The sequence below is a fragment of the Embiotoca jacksoni genome, unplaced genomic scaffold (genome assembly GCF_022577435.1).
Source record: "Embiotoca jacksoni isolate LCO1_2020_lvr unplaced genomic scaffold, fEmbJac1.0.p SCAF_7, whole genome shotgun sequence".
NCBI classification, from domain to species: domain Eukaryota; kingdom Metazoa; phylum Chordata; class Actinopteri; family Embiotocidae; genus Embiotoca; species Embiotoca jacksoni.
Window position 1 is genome coordinate 1,848,507 of NW_027185425.1, and position 21,554 is coordinate 1,870,060.

At 41.9% G+C, this 21,554-nt stretch overlaps 1 protein-coding gene across 7 annotated transcripts in view; it reads right to left on the reverse strand.

Moving 5' to 3' along the window:
* Positions 1 to 4,218: 4,218 nt before the first annotated feature.
* The window catches only part of atp9b (ATPase phospholipid transporting 9B), a 40,903-nt gene continuing 23,567 nt past the window's right edge, over positions 4,219 to 21,554 (reverse strand). For 2 of the 7 annotated variants that reach the window (XM_069175799.1, XM_069175801.1), the window contains 18 exons: positions 21,319 to 21,461; positions 19,261 to 19,373; positions 19,019 to 19,063; positions 17,129 to 17,380; positions 13,944 to 14,105; positions 13,634 to 13,726; positions 12,257 to 12,340; positions 11,477 to 11,647; positions 11,097 to 11,195; positions 10,875 to 10,964; positions 10,389 to 10,533; positions 9,913 to 9,977; positions 9,411 to 9,566; positions 9,107 to 9,171; positions 8,880 to 8,988; positions 8,684 to 8,741; positions 7,406 to 7,609; positions 6,024 to 6,742 (listed from right to left, as the gene is read on the reverse strand). In XM_069175799.1, the coding sequence (XP_069031900.1) occupies positions 6,513 to 6,742; positions 7,406 to 7,609; positions 8,684 to 8,741; positions 8,880 to 8,988; positions 9,107 to 9,171; positions 9,411 to 9,566; positions 9,913 to 9,977; positions 10,389 to 10,533; positions 10,875 to 10,964; positions 11,097 to 11,195; positions 11,477 to 11,647; positions 12,257 to 12,340; positions 13,634 to 13,726; positions 13,944 to 14,105; positions 17,129 to 17,380; positions 19,019 to 19,063; positions 19,261 to 19,373; positions 21,319 to 21,461 (2,284 nt within the window). In that variant the 3' untranslated portion in view covers positions 6,024 to 6,512. Of the gene's footprint in view, positions 6,743 to 7,405; positions 7,610 to 8,683; positions 8,742 to 8,879; positions 8,989 to 9,106; positions 9,172 to 9,410; positions 9,567 to 9,912; positions 9,978 to 10,388; positions 10,534 to 10,874; positions 10,965 to 11,096; positions 11,196 to 11,476; positions 11,648 to 12,256; positions 12,341 to 13,633; positions 13,727 to 13,943; positions 14,106 to 17,128; positions 17,381 to 19,018; positions 19,064 to 19,260; positions 19,374 to 21,318; positions 21,462 to 21,554 lie in introns of all 7 variants that reach the window. The other 5 variants (XM_069175802.1, XM_069175804.1, XM_069175803.1 and 2 more) reach the window with 5 other exon arrangements.

Consider the following 21,554-nt stretch of genomic DNA (forward strand, 5'->3'; position numbering starts at 1 on the left):
CATTGGACGGCGTTGCGAGTTATTCCTAAACTGAGAAACAACTGGCTCGAGAAAATGACTGGCTTCCCCGCTGCCGAATCACCTGTTTGTTTTGGAAAAATGATTTGAGACGAAACAGGGAAAAAAAAAAAAAAAAGGAATATATATTACTGTACTGCCTTTGTGTTTTGTTTTTTTGGAGCCTCTCACCATATGTGCGCTCGCGACTGCTGTTTTATTAAGTGTTTCTCGACGTAGAATAATAAAACGTTGAAAATAGTCTCCTTCGGCACAAGTCGAGTTCAAACCGTCTCCAGAAAAACTGGCCTCGGGGGACGTTCAGTAATCGGCGACTGGCCACGGCTCACGGTGACCTGACGGGACACGAGGGAGGAGAAGAGAAAAGGTAGTTCAGACACAAAAATGTGCAGTGATGAAGTATTATATTACCGTGAAAAACACGACATGACTAAATCTGCGTTTGTCACTGCTTAAGAATGAAATGACGAAGAAGCAGAAGCCAGAAATCTCACCAGCCACTGATGTCATTTTTGAGTCATTCGTATCGATAAACCCGGTCTGAGGAAAAGAAAGTTCATTTCTCTCTTTTTGCACTATTATAAATTCCTGTTGTTTTTGGTTAAATATTTCACTCGGCCCGTCAGAGGAGCGCTGACCCCTTCACCACACCCCGAGTCATCCCCGCTCTTTCTTACAGTCAGACTTCCTGTCTCCCATCAATGTTCTCCTTTTTTTTTTTCTCCTCGGCCGCTGTGACAGAATCCCCTGCTCTTGTTTCCTGTTGTGAGGGCCCGTTGCTTGGTTACGGGCGAGGGAGGACTGTTTCGGAGCCCGGGGAGCGTTTTTAGCTGGAGGCCGGGAGGTTAGTTTTCTCCGAGGCCTCGGCTTACAACCCTGAGCAACGAGCTCCCCGAGGCAACACAGCACTTTTACTGTCTCCCGACCGTTGGGTCGTGGTTGCCGAGGCTCTACGGGCCCCCGAAGGTCGTTTACATAAATGAAGAATGGGGCTAGTGTAACTGCAGGGCAGTGTGGTCGCCAGTGACTGGGTTGTTGCTGGGGTGTACACACCGAGGTGGGCCCGGGGAGAAGTTTGTTGGCACTTTAGGAAATTTGCACTCGGGACGATTCTGGTCTGAAAACATCCTCCTTTTTGTGATTGTAAGAACTGACGTGAATGTAAGGAGATTTATCTTTCTGTAACATTTTTTTTCTTCTCTGGTTTGAAAAACGAATTTACATTTGAAGTGAAAGTGACAAAAATGAGCATAAGCAACAAAAAAAACAAAAAAAAAAACCACAAAAAAAAACCATGAAGAAACAGAGCATGACTCAGAAAGTAAATAGTAGGATAATCACAAAAAGAAAACGGGTGTCCATGAGTCATTAAACAACTATCTAGTGGGAGCAAACAAAGCTTTTGTCACGATAATGATCAGTATGAATAAGAATCTGTTGTAATAAACACATTAGAAAAGGCTACATGTGCTCTCTTATTCTGAAAATCACAGGCAGAAACGGGTTGAAATTTCTGACCGTGTCAATTTCAGGCATGCGAGACGCTGCACCGTAGAGAAAGGTAACGAAGCGCTGAAGGGGTTTGAAGCGTCTATTAAAGGTCCAGTGTGCAGGATTTTCATCTTAAATGTTTTCATTCGTTTATAATCACCTGACGCTAAGAATCATCCTGGAGAACTTCATATTTACATGTTTCTACGGTGGCTCAGAGGGTCCAAAGCAAACACCGGCTCTGGAGAAGTACGGGCCGCACTTTTTTGCGGCTCTTTTTGACGCTTGGAAACGAGGACGGTGAGGCGAGCGACATTCAGTCCGTTGCAACCTGCAACTTAACTGCGAGACGCCACTAAATGCTGCGCACTGCTCCTTTAACTAGTACCAAAAAAAACCCCCAAAAAAACCCGGTTGAAAGTGTAAATGCTAAACGCTTCAAGCCCGACAGGCTTCCGAGTTGCCTTTTTGTGCGCGAGCGCTGAAAGCAGTTGAAGGGCGAGAGCTGAAAACGTGAATCGTCCGCCGAGTCGTAAAATGAAAGCGGCTGAAACGCTCGTTGACTTCGGAGTCAAATTCAGTCTGCAGTTTGGGCATTTCAGTAGCTGATATTGCAAATATTTTGTTTATGGGAAAATAATTAAATGCTGGAGATGTTTTCCCAGTTGGACCGCCGGAATCTCGTCCTCCTCAAGACATCCGAACTCTTCTCCCCCCAATCGAGCCAGTCGGGGAATATCATTAACGGTAACTTTATCTCTGCTGGTCGCTGTTTCTTAATTCAAACAGGGTGCTGTGGACTTTTATAACCGGCCCAGTCGGAGGGAATATGGCTACAGAAGCCACTTAGCCGCTTCGTAACAAGATAGCATAATGGCATAATGGCAGGTCTTCCCCCCTCCCCCTCCCCCTCCCCTCCGGCATATAAAAAAGCAGCAAAAATGTGAAAAAGAAATATACTAATTTGACAAATGTCCCACGCATCAGAAATTTCTGCTGTGTAAGTGTTTTGTATCCCACTTATGGGTCGGATAAAATTGAGTTTAGCCGAGAAGTGTTTTCGCAAAAAAACCGCCTCGTCCTGGAGGCCTTCGAATTAAGTTATGGAGTCTTTTTTTTTTTTTTTTTTTAATGACACGAGACAAGAGATGAAACATTAAGAGTATTAACTTCCCTTCTGACCACGTTAACAGATCCACCGTCGTGTTCTGCAGTAAAGAGACGGTGGATTTGCTGTCCAGGATTTTTGTCTTTTTTTTTCTCTCTCCTGTATATTTTGACATACCGGGTGAACTCAATGTAAACCATATTTGACTGAGGAAGTGCTGCAGGTGCTGGAAATAGAAAACGTGAGCCGAGTGTACGTTACACAGCCAAACCTGCATCTGATCTCTCGGTTTATGTCCATTTTTACAGTGGAGTATTCTTGGGGGAGGAGGGGGTGGGAGGGTTGTTGTTGTTGATTTGAGCACCTGACTCCACGTGTTAAATGCACAATGTTTGTTTTAGAAAAATGCAGGTCTGAAATGAAAAGATATATTCTAAACCTTTTTTTTTTTTCGCAATATCTCAAGAACGCCTCGAGCTAATTTCTTCAAATTTGGCGCGAACATTCATTTGGACTCCACGGCGAACTGATCAGGTTTTAAAGGGGGTCGAAGTTCACCACGATAACACGCTGGAGGAACACATAAATGTAACCTGCATGTAGCGCGGCGCTTCTTTCCCTCCCGTGGACGCGCAGCTACGAAGTGAAAAACGTGGAGATGAAAGAGAACATTTATGAACATGTTGAAGCCATCGGACCATCACATTCATCACTGGGTCACCCTCCATCCGCAAAGCACTTCCTGCTCCGCGGGGAGAAATTGATAACACATTGTCTGTTTGCTTAATGACCGCCTTAAATTACACGGTAAAACATATCCTTTTTTCTTTCTTTCTTTTTTTTTTTTTTTTTACAGAATACATTAAATCTTCCACTTTACTGCTCGCATGTAAAAGCACAACCTGTAATTACGGCATGGTTGGGCTTGTTTACTCTGTATATACAGTGAGGCTTCATGGCGTTACTCGGGTAACAGACATTTTCATTTAAAAAAGGTTTGTATATGAAAATTACAAATATTGAAAAGTAATTTGAGAGCTTCAAGTTGTTTAAAACATTTGTGTGTTGTTAATCTCATGTTGTTTGTACTTATTGCTCAAAATCTTGGCCTGGACACTCTTGAAAAGTAAATTGTTAATCTCAATTAGACTATCCCCGTCATATAAAAGTTAAATAATTGTTAAAACTGAAAATGGAAGTTACAAAAACAAAGGTTTTGCTAGTTTCAAAAGTAAAAAAAAAAAAGAAGAAGTTATACCTGCAAGTTTGACAATATCAGAGGTAGCATCCAAACTTAATGTGATTATATCCATTCGACACGTTACTGCTGAAGAGGAAGTGAATACTTTTCTTTGAGAATGTCAACAACAATATGTCGTAGTTGTCATCTCTGACAAATCAACATTACTTTCATAAAGGCTCAACAAGAAACTTAAGTGAAATGTACCTTTACTTTAAGCCACAACCTCATTCTGTTCAGTGTTCAGTCTCTGTCTCCATCTAGTGGCCACAACATAAGTCTTTCAATAAAAAATAAATTTAAAAAAAAACTCACTTGAATTCGGCTCCTGTCAGACATCAAAACAGGCAACTTTTTGGCATTAGTTCTCTCTTTTTATTATTCATTAATCAAGAACAATTTTATAAATAACAGACATATTGTTAGAAATCGCAGTGTTGGACACAGAGCGCAAGTTCACAAGAAAGAAAAATGAATACGACAACAAACACAGACCTCAACAGAAAACACAGGATTCAACATTTAGAATTGCTCTTCGCAAAGAACGTAAATCACAAATTCAAACCCGAAATGCAATTTGCATTAAAGTGTCACAGCTCTCAAAAAAACAACCACTATTTTCCTTGTTTTGTTTTTTTTCATTCTTAAACTGGAACTACATTTTAAAATATGTTTGCCACAGTTTAAACAAAATAATGAAACTATATTTAGGAATGATCAACTCAAGTATAACTCATTTGTGATTCAGAGAAGAAAAGACAACCCGACTAATAAACGAAGCAAAACTACATCCTGTTTTCTCAACTTTAAACTTTTAAAAGATCAGTTTAACTTTCTTCTCCCCGTTTTCTTTAAACTCAGAGTGCACGTGGAGTGAATGATAAAACTCATCCCTCCTTAAAAAGAGCTGAATGTCAAAGTCCACTACAGATCAAAGTCACACAGAAGAGAGTCACAGTGTAAAAAAAAAAAAAAAAAGGCCTACGAATATTCAGCCATCAGCGGCTTCTTCAATGTGACTTTTTCAGTAGTTTTCCATCAGAAAAATGTTTTCTAAGGAAAGCAGCAGGATTCAAGTTCATAGAGGTGTTTAAAAAAAACAACAACAACAACAACCTCTGACTTGACTGCTTGACATCCGATGCTGTGAGATGTGGCTTCAGCACATTAACATACGTGGTAATGAGGCACAGAGCGAGCTGCCGTCGTCCCGCCGAGAGGACTGGCGGCCACTAACAGACATCATACATGTAAAATATTGCAGTATAATCAAGGCCAAATATGGAAACATTTAACGATGCTAAGGAGTGCTGGTTTTATACGACAAAGATGAAGGACTGACGATGTGCGTCGCCGTGACGGGACGCGTGACAGCAAATGTCCAAAAACTCTGATTGAAGTTCGTCCCAGGAAGTTTCTGCCCAGAACAAACAAACAGCATTTTTTTTATTTTGTTCTTCTTTTTGTTCTTCGTTCAGATTTTTTTTTTTTTGGTTAATGCACGTTTGTACAGGATTTCAACACGGTGAGGTTTTCATTGTCAGCAGCGGCAATCGAAGCTGCATGTATTCATTTATTTACAGGAACACGTTGAAGCAAATGATCGTTTTTACTCCTTTAACTCAACGCTGTTCAGAGACGCGGGCCGGCAACTGCAATTAATACCTTCCATAAAAAAATAACACTTAAAAAAATCCTGAACACCACGTATAAAAGTTGAAACAATGAAGGTAAATGCATTCGACCGGTATAAAATAACACTTGAAGTCGATTTGTTTAAATGCTTTAAAACAACCGAAGGCAGATTTGACCCTTTCTGGAAAAAAGACGGGATCAAGTGTTTCAGACCTTCTAAGGTCACTGCAGACGTTTTATTCGTCGTCCGAGTGACATAAATCCATCCTGTTAAAGTCTTCTATTATGTGCTCCATCTTTTCAAGTAATCCCAAGTCTCAGAGATGTAAAAAACAAACAAATCATTTCTCTCTGTTTCTGATTGTTCCAGTGGTTCCTTGTAACATCACCGAGGATCAGTGAGTTCATAAAAAAAAAAAAAAAAAAAAAAAAAAAAACATCGAAGCGCAGAACTACATACCAAAAACCAGAAGTAGTCCGAGTTTGGCTCACGAGGACAGTTTGGAGTAGCTCGGAGGTGAGAACTTGCGCTTCAGGTATTTGATTATGTAGAGAGGAAGACAGCTGACCAGCGTGATGGCGGACACCTTCCACAGGAAAGGCCAAGTCGTGATGAAAGACAGGTCTGCGGGGATTAAACGGTAAACGTCACGGCTTCAGAGGATTTCAGTCAATCTGAGGATATGAAGGCCGATCGGAAAAGTTCCTGTTGCACACGAATGGGGTGCGTCCCAGTAAGGCGCAAGCAACGCCTTTCATGAGTAGCTCGAGCTGCCTTTTACGTGTGCATTTGCGATTCCACCCGGATCAGAGAAAGCTCATCAAATTGTGTCGCGCTCCACAAATCGACAACAAAGATTTGACCCAAACTTTGATCAAACGACCCACCGTGGAGTCCCCACTCATGAAAGTTATGACGTGAACTTTCTGATCGGCCTTCACTTAAAAAGCAACAACGAGCGGTCAAAACAAAGCTTAAAGAGTCTAAATCGGATGCTGTTCTCGATGCGTTGAATCCATTCACAACATGTTGGCGTTCGTGTATTTGTGACAGCAACAACAATGAAAACTTAACAGTGGAATGAGTGGCAAGACACTAGCAAAGATCAAGTGCACACAATGTGAAAGAAAAAAAAAAAAGATATCATGAAATAAAAAGGATGGCTCGTGGTGATGAGGAGGGAGCGAGGAGATGAATTCACAAGCTGCAAACCTACCAAGGAAAGCTCCAAAGGACACCCTGCCTATCCCTGTCGCCAACGTACAGAAGCAAAAGAAGTGCAGCAGAAACAGTGAGTGCAGGACAACAAGGTTAGCGGCTACGTAGGAGGACAGAGAGGGACCAGAAATAAAAGCACACAGCCGAGGGTTGAACTACAGAACAACACCGGAGGTGCCAAGTAGCGTCGAACTAAACCGAGAGCAGGAGCAGTGAAGGAGGAGACAGCGGCGCCTTCAAAGCACTCGGTTCATTCAGTCCTCCGCTTGTCAAAGTACAAAGTAAAAGTCCTCTTTCTCACAGCTACACTACGAGTTCATTAATATCTGCAGTAAGAAACCAGAGAAAACAGGTTGAAATGATGAGCTGATGAACTCAGCAGCTATTTTCAAGCACAATATTTACCCACATGTGGAAAACTGAATTTCGATTTGCTTTGGATAATTGTTCAGACAAAAAAGAAAAAGGAAAAAAAAAAAGAGACATTTTATAAAGGAAATATGTCACAAAATGCATTATTTAGAAAATATTTAGCAGCTTAATGGATAAAAATGACTAAACTGACATTTTCTTGTGTAATTTCTTTTCTCATATTTATTTCAGACTCAGACTGAAACCTTATTTTCGGTAGATTTCAAAGATCAAAGGTCAACACGTGGAAAAAAACAAACAAAAAAACCAACCCGATACCTACCGAAGTATTCGTTGAGGAAGGCGAGCGAAGCGAGGTAGCAGCCGAGGCTGAAGAACTCCGCCACCACCATGAGCCAGTGCCAGGTGCGAATGGTCAGCGCCACCATCAGCAGCTCGGTGACGATGAGCGCTGTGAAGGAGATGGCGACCACGTGCACGAACTCCGACTCGAACAGCACCAGCGCGCCGTACATGAGGATGCCACCTGGTGGCGCCAGAGGAAACATTTGCATTTTGTTTCGCGTGGAAACGTCTGAATGAAGTCGATGTTCGAGTTTCGTTTCTGGTCTGGCTGACAAGTTTCCTGCAGGATTTCACTTTTTCTACCAGAGAGTTGTTTGTTTTTAACCCAGTTGAAGGAAGGAATCATCTTCAACGCAACAACGAAATAATAATTATTCTAAATACTTTATTATAACCGTCACATTTTGTTGTCGCACCAAAGTAGCCTGTGAGAACTATATTAAAAGGACACGTGACTAAACATTTTCAAAATGATAATTTTGGCCGAGTCAGCTCTCCTCAGGATAAACAGCAGAGTTCAGGATTCATGTTTGCACATAAGGACCGACTTAATAACTTTATTTATGAGGATGAAAGATGCACTCTGTGTTCCAGTGTGTCTCTTCAAGTGTCCAGACACTCACTCATCTTCAGGCGCCTCCTGTATCTTGATAGCCCTTCGTTTTATCACTACACTTCACAAATGGAGCTTAATAGCCTATAACTGATCACATAATTGCTTCTTCATACAGTCTTCAGCATTCCAGCGGCTCAAACTCTGGACTAAATTAAGTCAGATTGGAGCCTAATATTTTCGTCCCCTCATATCGTCTTTATGTTTCGTTCTTTTTTTTTTTTTTTCTTTTTTTTTTTCCTCAACGGACCCGGTACCGACCCTTTTAATTAAAAACCTCGAGCTGTCAGGAAGTCACGCTCGAGGAAGAACATAGATCTTTCTCACACGCTGCATGGCTTAGCGATTACAGAAATATCGATTTACTGGACGGACAAAAGGCTGCATGTAAAAGCGGACGGCGGTTGGAAACCTAAGATACTGAGAAACGGAGCGTCTGAGAGTTTGAAGGGGGCCCGAGGACCGCGGTATTAAGACACAGCACCAATGATGAAACGGTGGGTGAAGAGTTGCTTTGACAGGCGGTTCATTAGTTAATAGAGTTAAAAAAAAAAAAAAAAAAAAAAGAAGTTATTTTTATGAAGCGAAATCCCAGTGAATGATGATCAAACACGACTTTCAGAAGGAGTCTGTGCGCCTTACCTTGATAGACACTGATCAAAACCCAGATGAGGAATGTCTTGAAAGATAATGATCGTCCCTGAAAGAGAGAAACGTCGTACATGAGTGCAACATACTCAACTTTCACGCGGAACGACCGGGGAAAAGTTGAAATGAAATGAAGACGCAGGGAATTTGTGAAGCAATGAACATTTTTTTTTTAAATGGGACACTATACCTTGGTGAGGTCTTTGTAAAGCTCGGGGTAGAGCAGAGCCATCTCCGGCTTCACGTCTTGGTCCAGAACCAAGGAGAACACAGGGAACATGGTGTAGATGGTGGCGTACCTGCACAGGACAGACAGAGACATCAAGCAAAGATGGAGGCAGCAAAACAACAAGCTGACATCACCAGATATATCGTCTGTGCTGTGCTGTAGTGAGGCCGTCATGATATGGCACGTACCCAACCATGAGGAAACCCTGGTACAACGGCACAGAGGCAAAGAAGAAGACGGAGGAGAAGACGGCCTGAGGAGACAAAAACAAAGACGGGTGTCAGAAAGTCAGCGAGTTACCGACTTTACTGGCAAAATGTGGAACAAACGTAAATCACAAACGGATGAAGAAAAACAATCAAGAACAAAACACGAACAAAGAAAAAGTCATCTTGTGAACAAACATTGAAAATATCCCCCAAAGTGTTGTTCATTAACGAGTTGACACGCGTCACATTGTACTTTGCTTCGTCCGTTGATTCCCCCGCGTACCTGCATGGTGGAGATGATCATCCCTCTGTGCATGACGAACTGGCCGAGCGCTGCCGAGCGCTTGTAGCTGTTCCTGCCGTGGACCATGAGCAGCCGCCCGATGTGCTTAAACTGAGTGATGGAGAAATCTGCGGCCAGCGACGCCTGCTTCCCTTCCTGTTTAAAAAAAGAAAAGAAAGAAAGAAAAAAAAAGACAAGTATGAAGACGCTGTGCTGCAGCTGGGTTGTAAAGCCTCTAAAAGACAACAACACACAAACCTGTAACTTGAGACGTCTCTTCATGCTTTAATTGTTGTTTCAGTGTCTCGAAAGTTCTTTTAGTTTAGTAAGACATCACCAAAAAAGGTACTAAAAGTTAAACAACCTAAAGAATTGAGTGCTTTGTAAGTTAAGTCATGATTTTCAGAGTTTATCCGACTAAATCAAGTTTCAGGATCTCACGCTGGAGGTGTTAATGAGAAGGTTTGAGGTCAGTGTTTCTGCTGTTTATGAAGGCTTTTACCTTTCCTTCGATCCCAATACCACAATCTGCAGCCTGGATCATACTGACATCATTTCCTCCATCACCTGACACAAAATAGACATTAAAAGCACGTCAAAGAAAACAGATGTTTTGTATGCTTTTATACATTTTAAAAGTGGCCGCTGATGGAAGTGATTCTCTCTGCGTTGTGACTGCCATCTTGTGGACACGTGCGGTAATAATCTGAAACTCAGTGCATTTTCTTCAACCGGCAGTTATATAATTACAGTTGGGGTAAAGCAGGTCGGCGACAGGACTTTAGCGTCCAAAATAATCTCCACCGGACATCCGACAAAGTAAGAAACAGGACTGGTTATTTAATCAGCTTCGTACATTGTCTAACGGTTTCCCCCCTGAGGGACTGAGGTGAAGCCACGACAGACTTTCCCAGGCTGTTTATGGACCGGAGCCAAACCGCATTTTCAAGCTGCTGCCCTTCACCTGTCAACACTCACCTATAGCACAGGTTCTGTTGGCCGTGTGCTGCTGGAGGAGTGTGACGATGTGGGCCTTCTGAGTCGGAGAGCAGCGACAGCAAACCACCGCCGGACACTGACATGCCAGCTCCACGAACTCATGCTCGTAATACCGCAAACACACCTGCAACACCACGAAGGAAGCGACACCAGACCTCAGACGCTGGACACTGAACGCAAGAGATGTATGTGCAACGTTTTTTCTTTCAAAGTACAATCGGCGTGACTTTTAGAGAACCGGTGAGAAAAAGTGGAAAAACACGGATCTCTTTCCCTTTAAAGACGCAATATTCTTGTTGATTTTCAGATTTATTTTTCTATCCAAGTCCTCGAGTCCTTGGGTGAACTCCAAAGTATTAGTTTTGGCAGAGAGGTACTTTTTGTATTCACTCTTGGCTTGTTTGGCTGCATCCTCATCATCATCTGCTGTGCATGGAAATGTCACCGTGCGCTGCGCTGTAGTACCTCTAAGGAGTCTCCAGAGATGACCAGAGCACAGTCATGTTTCCTTCTGAAGGCGTTGAGCTCCAGATGGGCCTCTCCTCGGTTCGAGACCTGCTCGAGAGCCACATAATGCAATTAACCATGAGAACATTTAGACTTTTTTTTTCTCTTTTTCTTTATTAAATCTCCTATTAAGTAGGCGCATTATGTTTACGACACACGAGGGGAAATAAAACGGCGTACCGGTCTGAAGACGTGGATGTCCTGGTTTCTGGAAACCAAATGGGAGCTTTTGGCGATGCATGTAGCCGTCTCAAGCTTGTCGCCAGTCAGCATCCAGATCTGAGCAGAAAACAAGGCAAGAAAAAAAAAAAAAAAAGTTTCAGATGTAATGTTAAAAGGAACAGAGTGAAATTCAACTCGTGAGCTGAATGTTTTCTTTAATACTTTCTGGCTTATGGGGGCATAAATAAAATGAATTTTCTAGCTGTAAATATACTTTTCTTTTCCTTTCTGTGCATCCCAAATCACTGCTGAGATGTCTGGGGTTTTGATTGCTTTTTCTCCACAGGCTGATATGACCAGTACGAGTCCGGCGGCCTCGGTTACATTTCACCTCTCACCTTAATGCCAGCGTTTCTGAGCAGCTCCAGCGTCGGCCTGACGTCCGCCTGCAGCTGGTCCTCCACGCCGGTCAGACACAGAAGCTCCATCTCCCTCTCGAGACTCTCCACCACCGCTGCCACCTTCAGGCCTCGGTCGTGGATGCTCAGCTTCGCCTGGTTGTAGCGATTCTGCGCAGGGCAGGGGTGCGGAAAAGTGGAGGGACAAATTCAGGAGGAAATAACGGGATAAAGAACGACTTTGAAACTAACACTGAGCAGAGCGGTTGAACAATGCGGCTATTTTCTCAAATTTAGAGGAAGAAACAAGACGAGGATGCTGGCGATACTAACTGAACAAATCAGTGTTTTTCCAGTCAAATGTGAAAGCACTTATGACCACAAATGAGAAATATCAAAACCAACAAAACATTTCGAGACAGTAATATTTATAATGCAGATATTCGTGACCTGTTGCCATGGTGACCCGACACCAGATAAGCAGAAGAAAATGGATGAATTATTCTACACTGTTGTCTTTTACAATTTACTTAGTAGAAAATGTTTTAATTATCTACACGAAAAATAACTATATTTATTCCGATGCTGGACAAAATTTCTTTTAACAAGTTGTACCTATTACTTAATAAACTGGCAACTGAGTGCGAGTTACTGTAAGCTGTAAAACAGGAAGACAACAAGAGACAAAACAAAAAAGACAACATGAGATCTGGTGAAGGAACGTGATCAGATTGTACCAACAGCAGAATGACAGGCATGTACATTCGAGTTCATCCAAACCTCAAAGTCCTGATACTGCTCCTCAGACAGAGACTTCTTGGCCACCACCAGAGTCCTCAGGCCCTCCCTGGCCATGTTCCCACACTGACAGAAGAGAGGGTGACGTCAGCAAACACATGCACACGGTACCTTTTATTTAGAAAAGATTTATTTCGTGTCTGAATTCAAACTTCTGGTGTAATAATATAACCGTGTATGCTCAATGATGTCATGCCCCCCCCCACCTTCCCTCCCTCCCTCCCTCCAAGATGCATTTCAGTCAAATATAGGGCAGATGATCAGCTCTGATAGAGCAGCTGCTGTATACGTACACCATGTACAGTGCTGTCAATAACAGCATATTGTTACCAACACCAAAAGAAATCAATATTGAATAACAAACCCTCCGGTGAAATTCAGAGGACACAGTAAAACAAAGGGATGGATGGCGGTTTATTTTTGATATGAAACACCGATAGGGCAAATCTGCCCTGTTGATTGGTTATTGACGAGCAGAGTTACTGCGGCGCCGGCTGATTTGACAGCGGGATATTACAGCCAACAGGACATCATTAGCACCATTGTTCAAGAATATGACATACTGTAATTACTTCAACTTTATCTAGGTCACTAATTAAATCAAAAGCTGCCCCCGGTGTTAAATGACTCAATAATGCCAATATAATTATGAACACGAGACTTTCGACCACCGAACCGGTGCAGAAGGCCTGTTGGTGCCTTCGTGAAACGTCCTGATTTAGAGAGAGGATTTGAACTTAAAATGAACCCTATGAGCAGCTATTTTCACATTTATCTGTTGTTTACGTGTTTGTCATTATGCTAACGCTCTTATTTAAAATGGCTCATTTTACGTGAGCAGATAAACGTCCCTCGTTTTACTTCCAGGAGAAATGGCTGCTTACAGACACACGGGTGACACCGAGTTGCTTGTTTTAAGATACTTTTTTTTTCTTATAATATATGTATAATAATCTTTATTTCAGACATGTTTTTTTTTACCATATTTAGTATATATGAAAACATTAAACTGACAGGAAATGAAACCATACAGTGTGTGCACTGTGCAAAGCCAATCAAACTGTAATTTCAGAATTAAAGAGCTGAAGGTTTTTACAAAAATTCAAGTTGTGTTTCTGTTTTTTGACTGAGCCGTTTCACCCAATATATAACTTATTTTTTTTAAAGCTTTTATGAAGCTACAAATCTTTGCACATTGTTTTGTGTGTGAATGGTGTACATTCACAGGGCAAGCAAAAAAACCAAGTGTGTTCTGTGACTCTTCCCTCGTTAACTGCCTGTAATTATGTTGCATTTACGTCATATTATATAAATCTATCTATAAACAACCAAGTCGGAAATGTTTTTCAAATTTCTCACCTCTTCTTCCAACCAGTCGTTATACTGGACGATGCTCGCCATGGCAACATCAGCACCCTTCATGTAGAAAGTGATGTCTCCTGTCGACTCCTCCTAAAGCAAATTGGAAATTAAAATTTAACATTTACTGTATTTATAAATGCACAAATGGGGGAAAAAAAAACAAACGGCAGTAGATTTTTTTTGATACCGAAAAGCGGTGAGCAGTTCGACAGGAAACTGCACAAATCGTCACGGTAACAAAGAGTTTGACACCACGACACGCACGATTCGGACCACACAAAAAGAAGACACAACATATGGTTCAGACCCGGACGATGATGCCCATCCTTTTGCTCTCGGAGGTGAAGGGGAAGATCTGCAGGATGTAGAAGGAGAGAATCTGTCCAGAAGGAGTCTTCAGCTGCAGAGAGGTCAGGTCTCTGTTGACCAGAGTCAGGCCGACGCTCTCCGTCCACCGCACCAGCGCCACCTGAGGAGAGACATGATACAAATCATAACAGATCCACACGGGTACGGATGACCATAAACGCTAACATTTTGACCCTTTGACGGTAGAAAATAAATATAAATATGCTGATAAAAAAAAAAAACGTGTCAAAGATTCCATTAAACACAAAAGGAAACGTATTTAGATATAATGTTTTTAATGCATTTCTTCAGAGCGTTTTTAGCATTTATTATAATTACTTAAGATCAAGAAAGCGAAAGAACATTCATTCGTGAATGATGAGTTAAACTAACAGGTTTTAGGATGATCAGTCTTTACCGAAATTAAACAAGGAAATGAGTTTATGTAGAAAATATAATGACAGATTTAGACTTGTGAGCAGATGAAGCGTAACTTCGCTGGCAGCTGAAAGACAAACGAGAGTTACGGTATCTCTGTGCTGCTGAGCTCTCCTCATTCAGCTCCACATAAGTGTTTTTCTGTTTCTCTTTCCTCTTTCTCTCCTCAGCAGGAACTGCGGCCCCCGAGTGAGCGTTCAGCTGCACACGACTCAATTCTCAATGGGTTCATTTTCAATTTGCTCACTCAAAGGTTGTTATTATACTCTGACCTACAAATTGGAACTTCCTGTTAATACCCCATCATTTCTCCTGCTCCCCCTTTGAGCTCCGTAAAAAGGGTTGCCTATATTTACTTAACACACATCTGTGTGTCATTATCCTGGTGTTGGTGTGTGTGTGTGTGTGTGTGTGTGTGTGTGTGTGTGTGTGTGTCCACTGCTACACACACACACGGACACACATGAACCGACACACACACAACATGTGCCGAGGATCCTGAACGGAGCCCTTCGGTCGACTTCACCGGCTCTGCAGGAACTATTTAAAGCTTTGTCAACTTTGATACAAGCTGCATGTGAATCATGTGTTAAAGCACTAATAGAAAAGACTGCTGCTGACTACTTTACAACGACGGCAGTCCGGCTTAAACAACCCCATCAATCATTTCAGCCGAGTTCACAGCGTTTCAGCGGTAATGTAAATCACGACGGCGGCAAATGGACCCTTAACAGTTAAATTCTTTTGATGTAATGTCAGCAACACTTTAATTGGTGAATGAATTTTGGGGTCATTTGACACAGTTTAACAATCGATGTTGAAGGAGTCATACGATCTCGAGACAAAACAGAAATTGTGTGTCTGGATTCGTGAGAAAACGTGGAATCTTTGACTCGCTTTGCTTTTTCTTGCCGTATTAATCTAATTTAAACAAGTCAAATCCATCTGGAATCAAACGTTTTTGCATGAACACTTTAGCATTTGATTGTTGTAACTATGGTAACTATTATTGACACGCTTGTGTATGTTCACATACAAACATGACCAAACAAACAAAATCGGGGGTTATCGGCAAGGACAGAACGACATCCTTATATTTAAAAAAAAAAAAAAAACTAAATTAAGATATTTTTTCCATCCATACACTCCATTGTTCTTCAGTACATATAAAATACCGATATCAGCCCATAAACATCCCACTTTTTTATTACACATTATGGTACATATGCCTTGGACACTCAATGAGACCACCAGCAGCCCAACTGGAAATGACAGAGCACCCACTTTCCTGAACATGGCACTAATTAAGGGCTGCACTCAAATGTTCATGTCTGATATTATGGGGGTCAAAGGTTACAGGATGACCCGGCAAACCGGCAGGTCTGACCCATGTTCTGACCTCCGCGGCCGATCCACTTCATCTCCCTTAACGACAGCTCATTACATCAGAGGAGCTGAGCAGAGAGCCGGAGCCACACAAACTATCAGTAACACGGGTACGGTGGGCCGAGATCTGAAGCCGAGGAGCCACAAGAAGAGAACGAGGGAAATAAAAAGGACGGAGGCAGAACAAAGAGCAGAGTGGAAGGGGAAGGGAGAGCTCCACCAACGATCACAGACCTCCACCTCTCATCGTCTCTAAGAGAAAATTAAATATTGATCAATCCAAGCAGTGTGACACAACGGCGAGGAGGAGGAGGAGGAGGAGGAGGTGAAGCAGAGTGAGGAGGAAGACAAATAAATAAACACATCAACTCAGAGGAGGAGAAAATGGAAAACTGAGATTTATCTTTCCCTGCTTTTTTTTTTTTTTTTTTTTTTTTTAACCTTAATTTTGATTGCTACACTCGCCTGGGGGTTCAACAGTAAGTCTCAGAAAGGCTTTACGAAGCATCACACGTCAGGGGTGATGAACATGTCAATGATGTCGAAGTGGGTGCGTATGGGAAGATTAACTCCTCCTTCAATCTACATTAAAACCGCTCTCAAACAAACACCGACTGGAACGTTTCCTGATAGCATTCCTCCCCGTGTTTAATTATCATCATTATCATCATCATCATCACTCTCCTCGGATTTCTCCACTGATAAATTCTGTAGCATAATAAGAAGGGTTATATATATATATAAAATATTATATTATATGTTTGCGTGCACCCCTCAGTCATAAAAGCTCCAACTCTTGGGTTACACGGAGGAACGACCAGCTTCAGAGGTGCCTTTGGGGGTTTGGGCTGCATTCTTCCTTCAGTCGGGACAGTAAATTCTCAGGAAGCAAATACAGATAATAAAATAGCTTAACCTCGACAAGGAGTTCACGACCTCTGACTTTCTGCCCATGAAATGACTATTCTGACAAACCAGGGTTATTTAGGATCGCTAATAAACGTTGAGACGGAGAGGAAACTGTGGAGAACGTCAGAGAGGGTTTGGTCCTGATAATTTCACAAATTTATTCCTGCCAGAGGGGTTTAAAAAAAAAAAAAAGGAAACAAAGCTTTTAATGAATGAAAAATAGATGTGAATGATCAGCAGGCTCTAAGCACCTGATCCTCAACAAAACTCATCTGAAACCTCAAAGTCCTGGGGCTCTGACCCCATTAGATATCATATTTCTTTTTTTTTTTTTTCTTTTTTTAAATCAGTCCATTTTCCATCTAAACTATGCCTTGGTGCTCAATCCGTTTCCGTGTGTTGGATGTTTACCTCGTCTGGACTGGAGGCCTGGTACGTGCGGTTATCGTCGCTGAAGTCCTGGTCGGCCTCCGCAGACTCCGTCTCTCCGTTCACGCAGGCGTGGGACTCGTAGACGGGCGTGACGTTGTGGCACAGGGCGATGGCCTTCACAGCCTCGTGGATGCGGCTGCTGACGCTCTTTCGGACTTTCGGGCCCGGAGGCTGGGTCTTCCGCGACGGCGTGGCGCCGCCGGCGCTGCCAGTGGACGGCTGGGAAGTCCCCTGAAAAGAGCAATGAACAGAGTGAGCGGATGAGCGAGTTAGCCCGGGTGTCCCTCGACCCAGGGATGTTTTCCAGCTCCTCCAGTTTCCAGTTGTACGTGTGCAGAAAAACCTCCAATACACGGTGAGCATTGGGTTCCATCCATGTCCTTACACTTAAAAACAAAACATATTCGTGACTCGTGAGTGCAATTGAACTGTAATTATTCTGAAGGCTTGTGTACCAAATCCGGAAGCAACAATTAGTGTTGTCTAATAACTACCATTACCAAGCTATCGTCTGTTCTGACAAAAAGCACCGAGAGAAACAAACCCGCTAGAGTTTCTGAAATATAAATATATTACACAGCCTCCAAAAAAAAAAACACAAAAAAAACAACAGTTCTTCAAATCTTTCCAGTTATTTTGTAACTACAGGATCCCCGAATCCAGTCGACATCTGATCCCACAACTGCAGCCGATCCACTCCGACACCCCTTTTTCAAGCCAAATGACACCCTGGAGGGAAGTGCTACATCGCAGTCTTTATCATGTTATATCAGATTTGAGGGCCTTTCATGGGTGCCGCTGTTTTGATGTGAGCCTTCAGATTAACTGTGCGGTGACTGGCGAGCGTGCCGACAGCCCGCCGTGCCAGCTCCGCCTGACAGGTGCGCTCCACTGAAGCATTAAACATCGGCTTATTATGATTAACCTTCGGTGCTTCCCGGGCAGCAAAGGGAGGGCCGATGGCGAGTACAGTAGATGCAAGCTTCATCGAGAGTGACTGAAAGATCTATGGAGACATCACGAGGTCATTTTGTCAGACAAACTCGCCGTCCGATGAGTCACACGTAAAAGATGTTCTCCAACACATCAAATACTTAACAACCGTTGTTGTTCATTGCGGTCTCATATCAGCTGTTCTTTAACTTAAATTCTTAAATTCAAATATACATATGTTACACACGAGAAGTTTGTACAAATTAGCAGGATTATATTTTGTTAAATTTACGATTAATCGATAGATAACCAAACGCTTGGCCCAGCACTACATGATAAATGATTAAAAAAAAAAAATCCTGCTATAAGCAAAAACATTTTAAGATTAAAATAAACCCCGTATGTGGGCTTTTTCAGCAAATCTCTGTAAGTAACCATCTTCAATTTTTACAGTACAATTGGTAGATTACGGTACAAATCAGCTGGACTGAAGCATCGCCGCTCTGCGCCGCGTCGGCTGTTCGGCGCTAAAAAGACGAGTCATTTTTCATTAGCTGAGATCACACATAAGGGTGTGGGGCAGATGGTTTCGGCCTCAACCAGCTGTTTGGAGCTGGCTGAGAGTGAACAATATCATTCTGTCAAGACTGCAGCCAGATCTGAGCCACCCAGCGAGGAAAACACTCGCTTACAGTACGGGGAGGCTCTCGGGGACGCCACGTGATGAATGAACAATATGGGCTTCTTTCCTGGAAAATGTTTCCTTCGCTAAATATAAATATTGATTAAACGGATCTACAGAGAGAGGACGGGAATGAGCGGGAAAAACACAGAGTGAAATATGGGTACATATTTGTATTTCTATGCTCCCTCACGGGGCACAAATTTTCATAATGTAATTGACAAGTTGTGTCACTGATGTGCAGTTTTACTTACCAGACAATCTGTGTTTTTAATTTCAGGGGACTTATTAATGCCATACTGTAAAAAAAACAATAAAATAAGAAGCACTCACAGTAAGCACAACCCCAAAAAATGTTCTTGTTTTGCGATAAAGTTGTGAAGTTAAAAAGTCTCATTAGGATAATTCAAACCAACACTGACTGGAATAAAAGGGTTAAACAGGTGAATCATCATGAGTGTCCTTTTTTTAACCATTTATCAGTCAGGTTGCTCACCTGTGCGTACGACCGGACTATGTGGCTCTGGATCTCGTCCATGGTGTCCGTGCCGTAGGACACCGTTCCCAGGTGCAGCCGCTTGAAAATCATTTCATTCTGTGTCAGAGTGCCTGCGGTTCAGAGAATCATGTTAGACATTAATAATCATACAGAAAAGATATCAGCTCTACACTTTATTGGATACCGGAATAAAGGAGCAAGCATCAAAAGTATGAAGCAAACAATGCTGTGTTGAGGTGAATACTAATATTGATATTTCTGAGTCTGATAACAATAAACTAGCAGCTAGTCACTTTTTTTTTTTTTTTTTTTACTTAAATGCATAACGTAAACAACAACTTTGTGACAATTTGTTTTTTGGTCACAATTATTACCAAGATACACATTGAGTGGGACAATTTATAGTTGGAAAATCAACTTGACAGTGTTCTCTGGTTTCAGAAAAAATTAAGTAACTATTTCTGAACTGCAGCTCTTCTTACTACTTATCAGACATACACACAAATACTGATATACTTGATATATCAACTGATATATCGGTCAGTCCTCTTGCACAAAACAAGCCGTCATTAAAGGACGAATGTACAGTCTATAATACTGTCCACCACCCTGACAGTAACATTCAAACTCCTAATTCAGTTGCTCTTTTGTTTTTGTGTGCTCTCAAACGAAAATTAAATCACTGTAAAAAGAAAAAACACCCTGACTAACATGAAGCTCCGAGTAAGATTAAATCATGGCAAAAACAAACATATCCAAAGATAACCAGCTTCTCTGAAAGCCAACTCGCACTGAAAGCACAGTGTTTGTCCTTGGAGGACTGCCCACAATGCATCATGGGACCTGCAGGGTGGTGTGACTGCCTTCTCATTGACCTAATCTCATTACCAATATGGACTGCATGTCCTCTCTAACTAACGGACAAGACACAACGTCGCATACAAAAAGACTGAGTGAATGTTCGGACGCTAAAAGAAGAAAAAACAAAACATCAACAAACTGAAAACGGGGGCAATGGCCTCGTTTAATGGATGCCGGGTGCCAGGGTGTGTGCTGATAGAGCGCAAAGCTGATTAGAGGGCATCTAACTTCCAAAAACATTAGAGCCACAGGGTTAACCAATTCTAATGGATTGATCGTTTGTTCTTCTCTCCATGTGCTTCAACTACCAACCTGGATAAATAGGCTCTGAAGCTAATCTGTTCCTACCTAGATCAGTGAGACAAAGAAGCATGTTAGGCCCATCGCAGGAGTTTATCACAGTGTCTAGAATTAGTAAAGAGCAGCTATTTGTTGTTAGAGAATCAGGCTGCGAGAGTGAAATGAAAGAAGTTGAGGAAGGACTAAAGATTTCGTCCTCACTTCTTTCTGCTAACCTCCTCAGAAAGTTTCAGAATTTCGCCTGTCAGTTTTAATCACAGCATTAAATTGGCTTAATTTATAGGTTAAATAATAATAGCGCATTTAAAACTTTGGATTTTTCAGTGATGTGTCACTGACTCGAGGTGTTATTACTGGAGATGTTTGTTTTCTACAGTTTACAGGAAATGTAATTGGGCTTATTACATTTTGTATTTTATCATGTGTTCTTTTTTTTTTTTTTTAACAGAATATTACTTTCTTTGTTGGATGATGTTGCAGCTCTTTGAGTCTTTTGAAAAAAAAAAAAGAAAAAAATCTAATAAACATGTGAAGCTGATACAGAGTAAAATATTTGTGTGCTGCACTTCCTCAAAGGCAAAGTTTCTGATGGAAAACTTGGGTTTCAGTTTTCTAAAGTCTTTATTGAACATCAAACCTACAAAGTTACAGCACACACTCATTATTGTCACCTTGAGTATTCAAAGATTTTTCATGTTTTCAACTTTTTCTGTTTAATTTCATTCACGTGGTGCCAAATCGCAACTGAAATCAAGTCTTAGCAGCACTTAACGGTTCCTAGCATTACAGAAATCAATGAGGACTTTTACCATGAATGTCGGCTTGAATAGACGCCCGTGTTAAATACCAACGGTGACCTGGAGATATAATGTTTCTTTATGTGTGGAGTCTCACCCGTCTTGTCTGTCAGCAGGTAGACCAGCCGGCCCAGTTCTTCAGGGATGGTGCTGGTTCTGACTACGGTGCCCGGTATGTTTTCGTCTTTCATGATCATCCAGCCGTAAGCCGACTTCCCCATGTCCAGGTTTACACGCAAGCTACACAGCAAAATAACAATGAGTTTACATCAAAAACTCAATTCAATATCTGTTATGTTATAAAAAAAATTTTTAAAAAGATCTTTGTCAGGG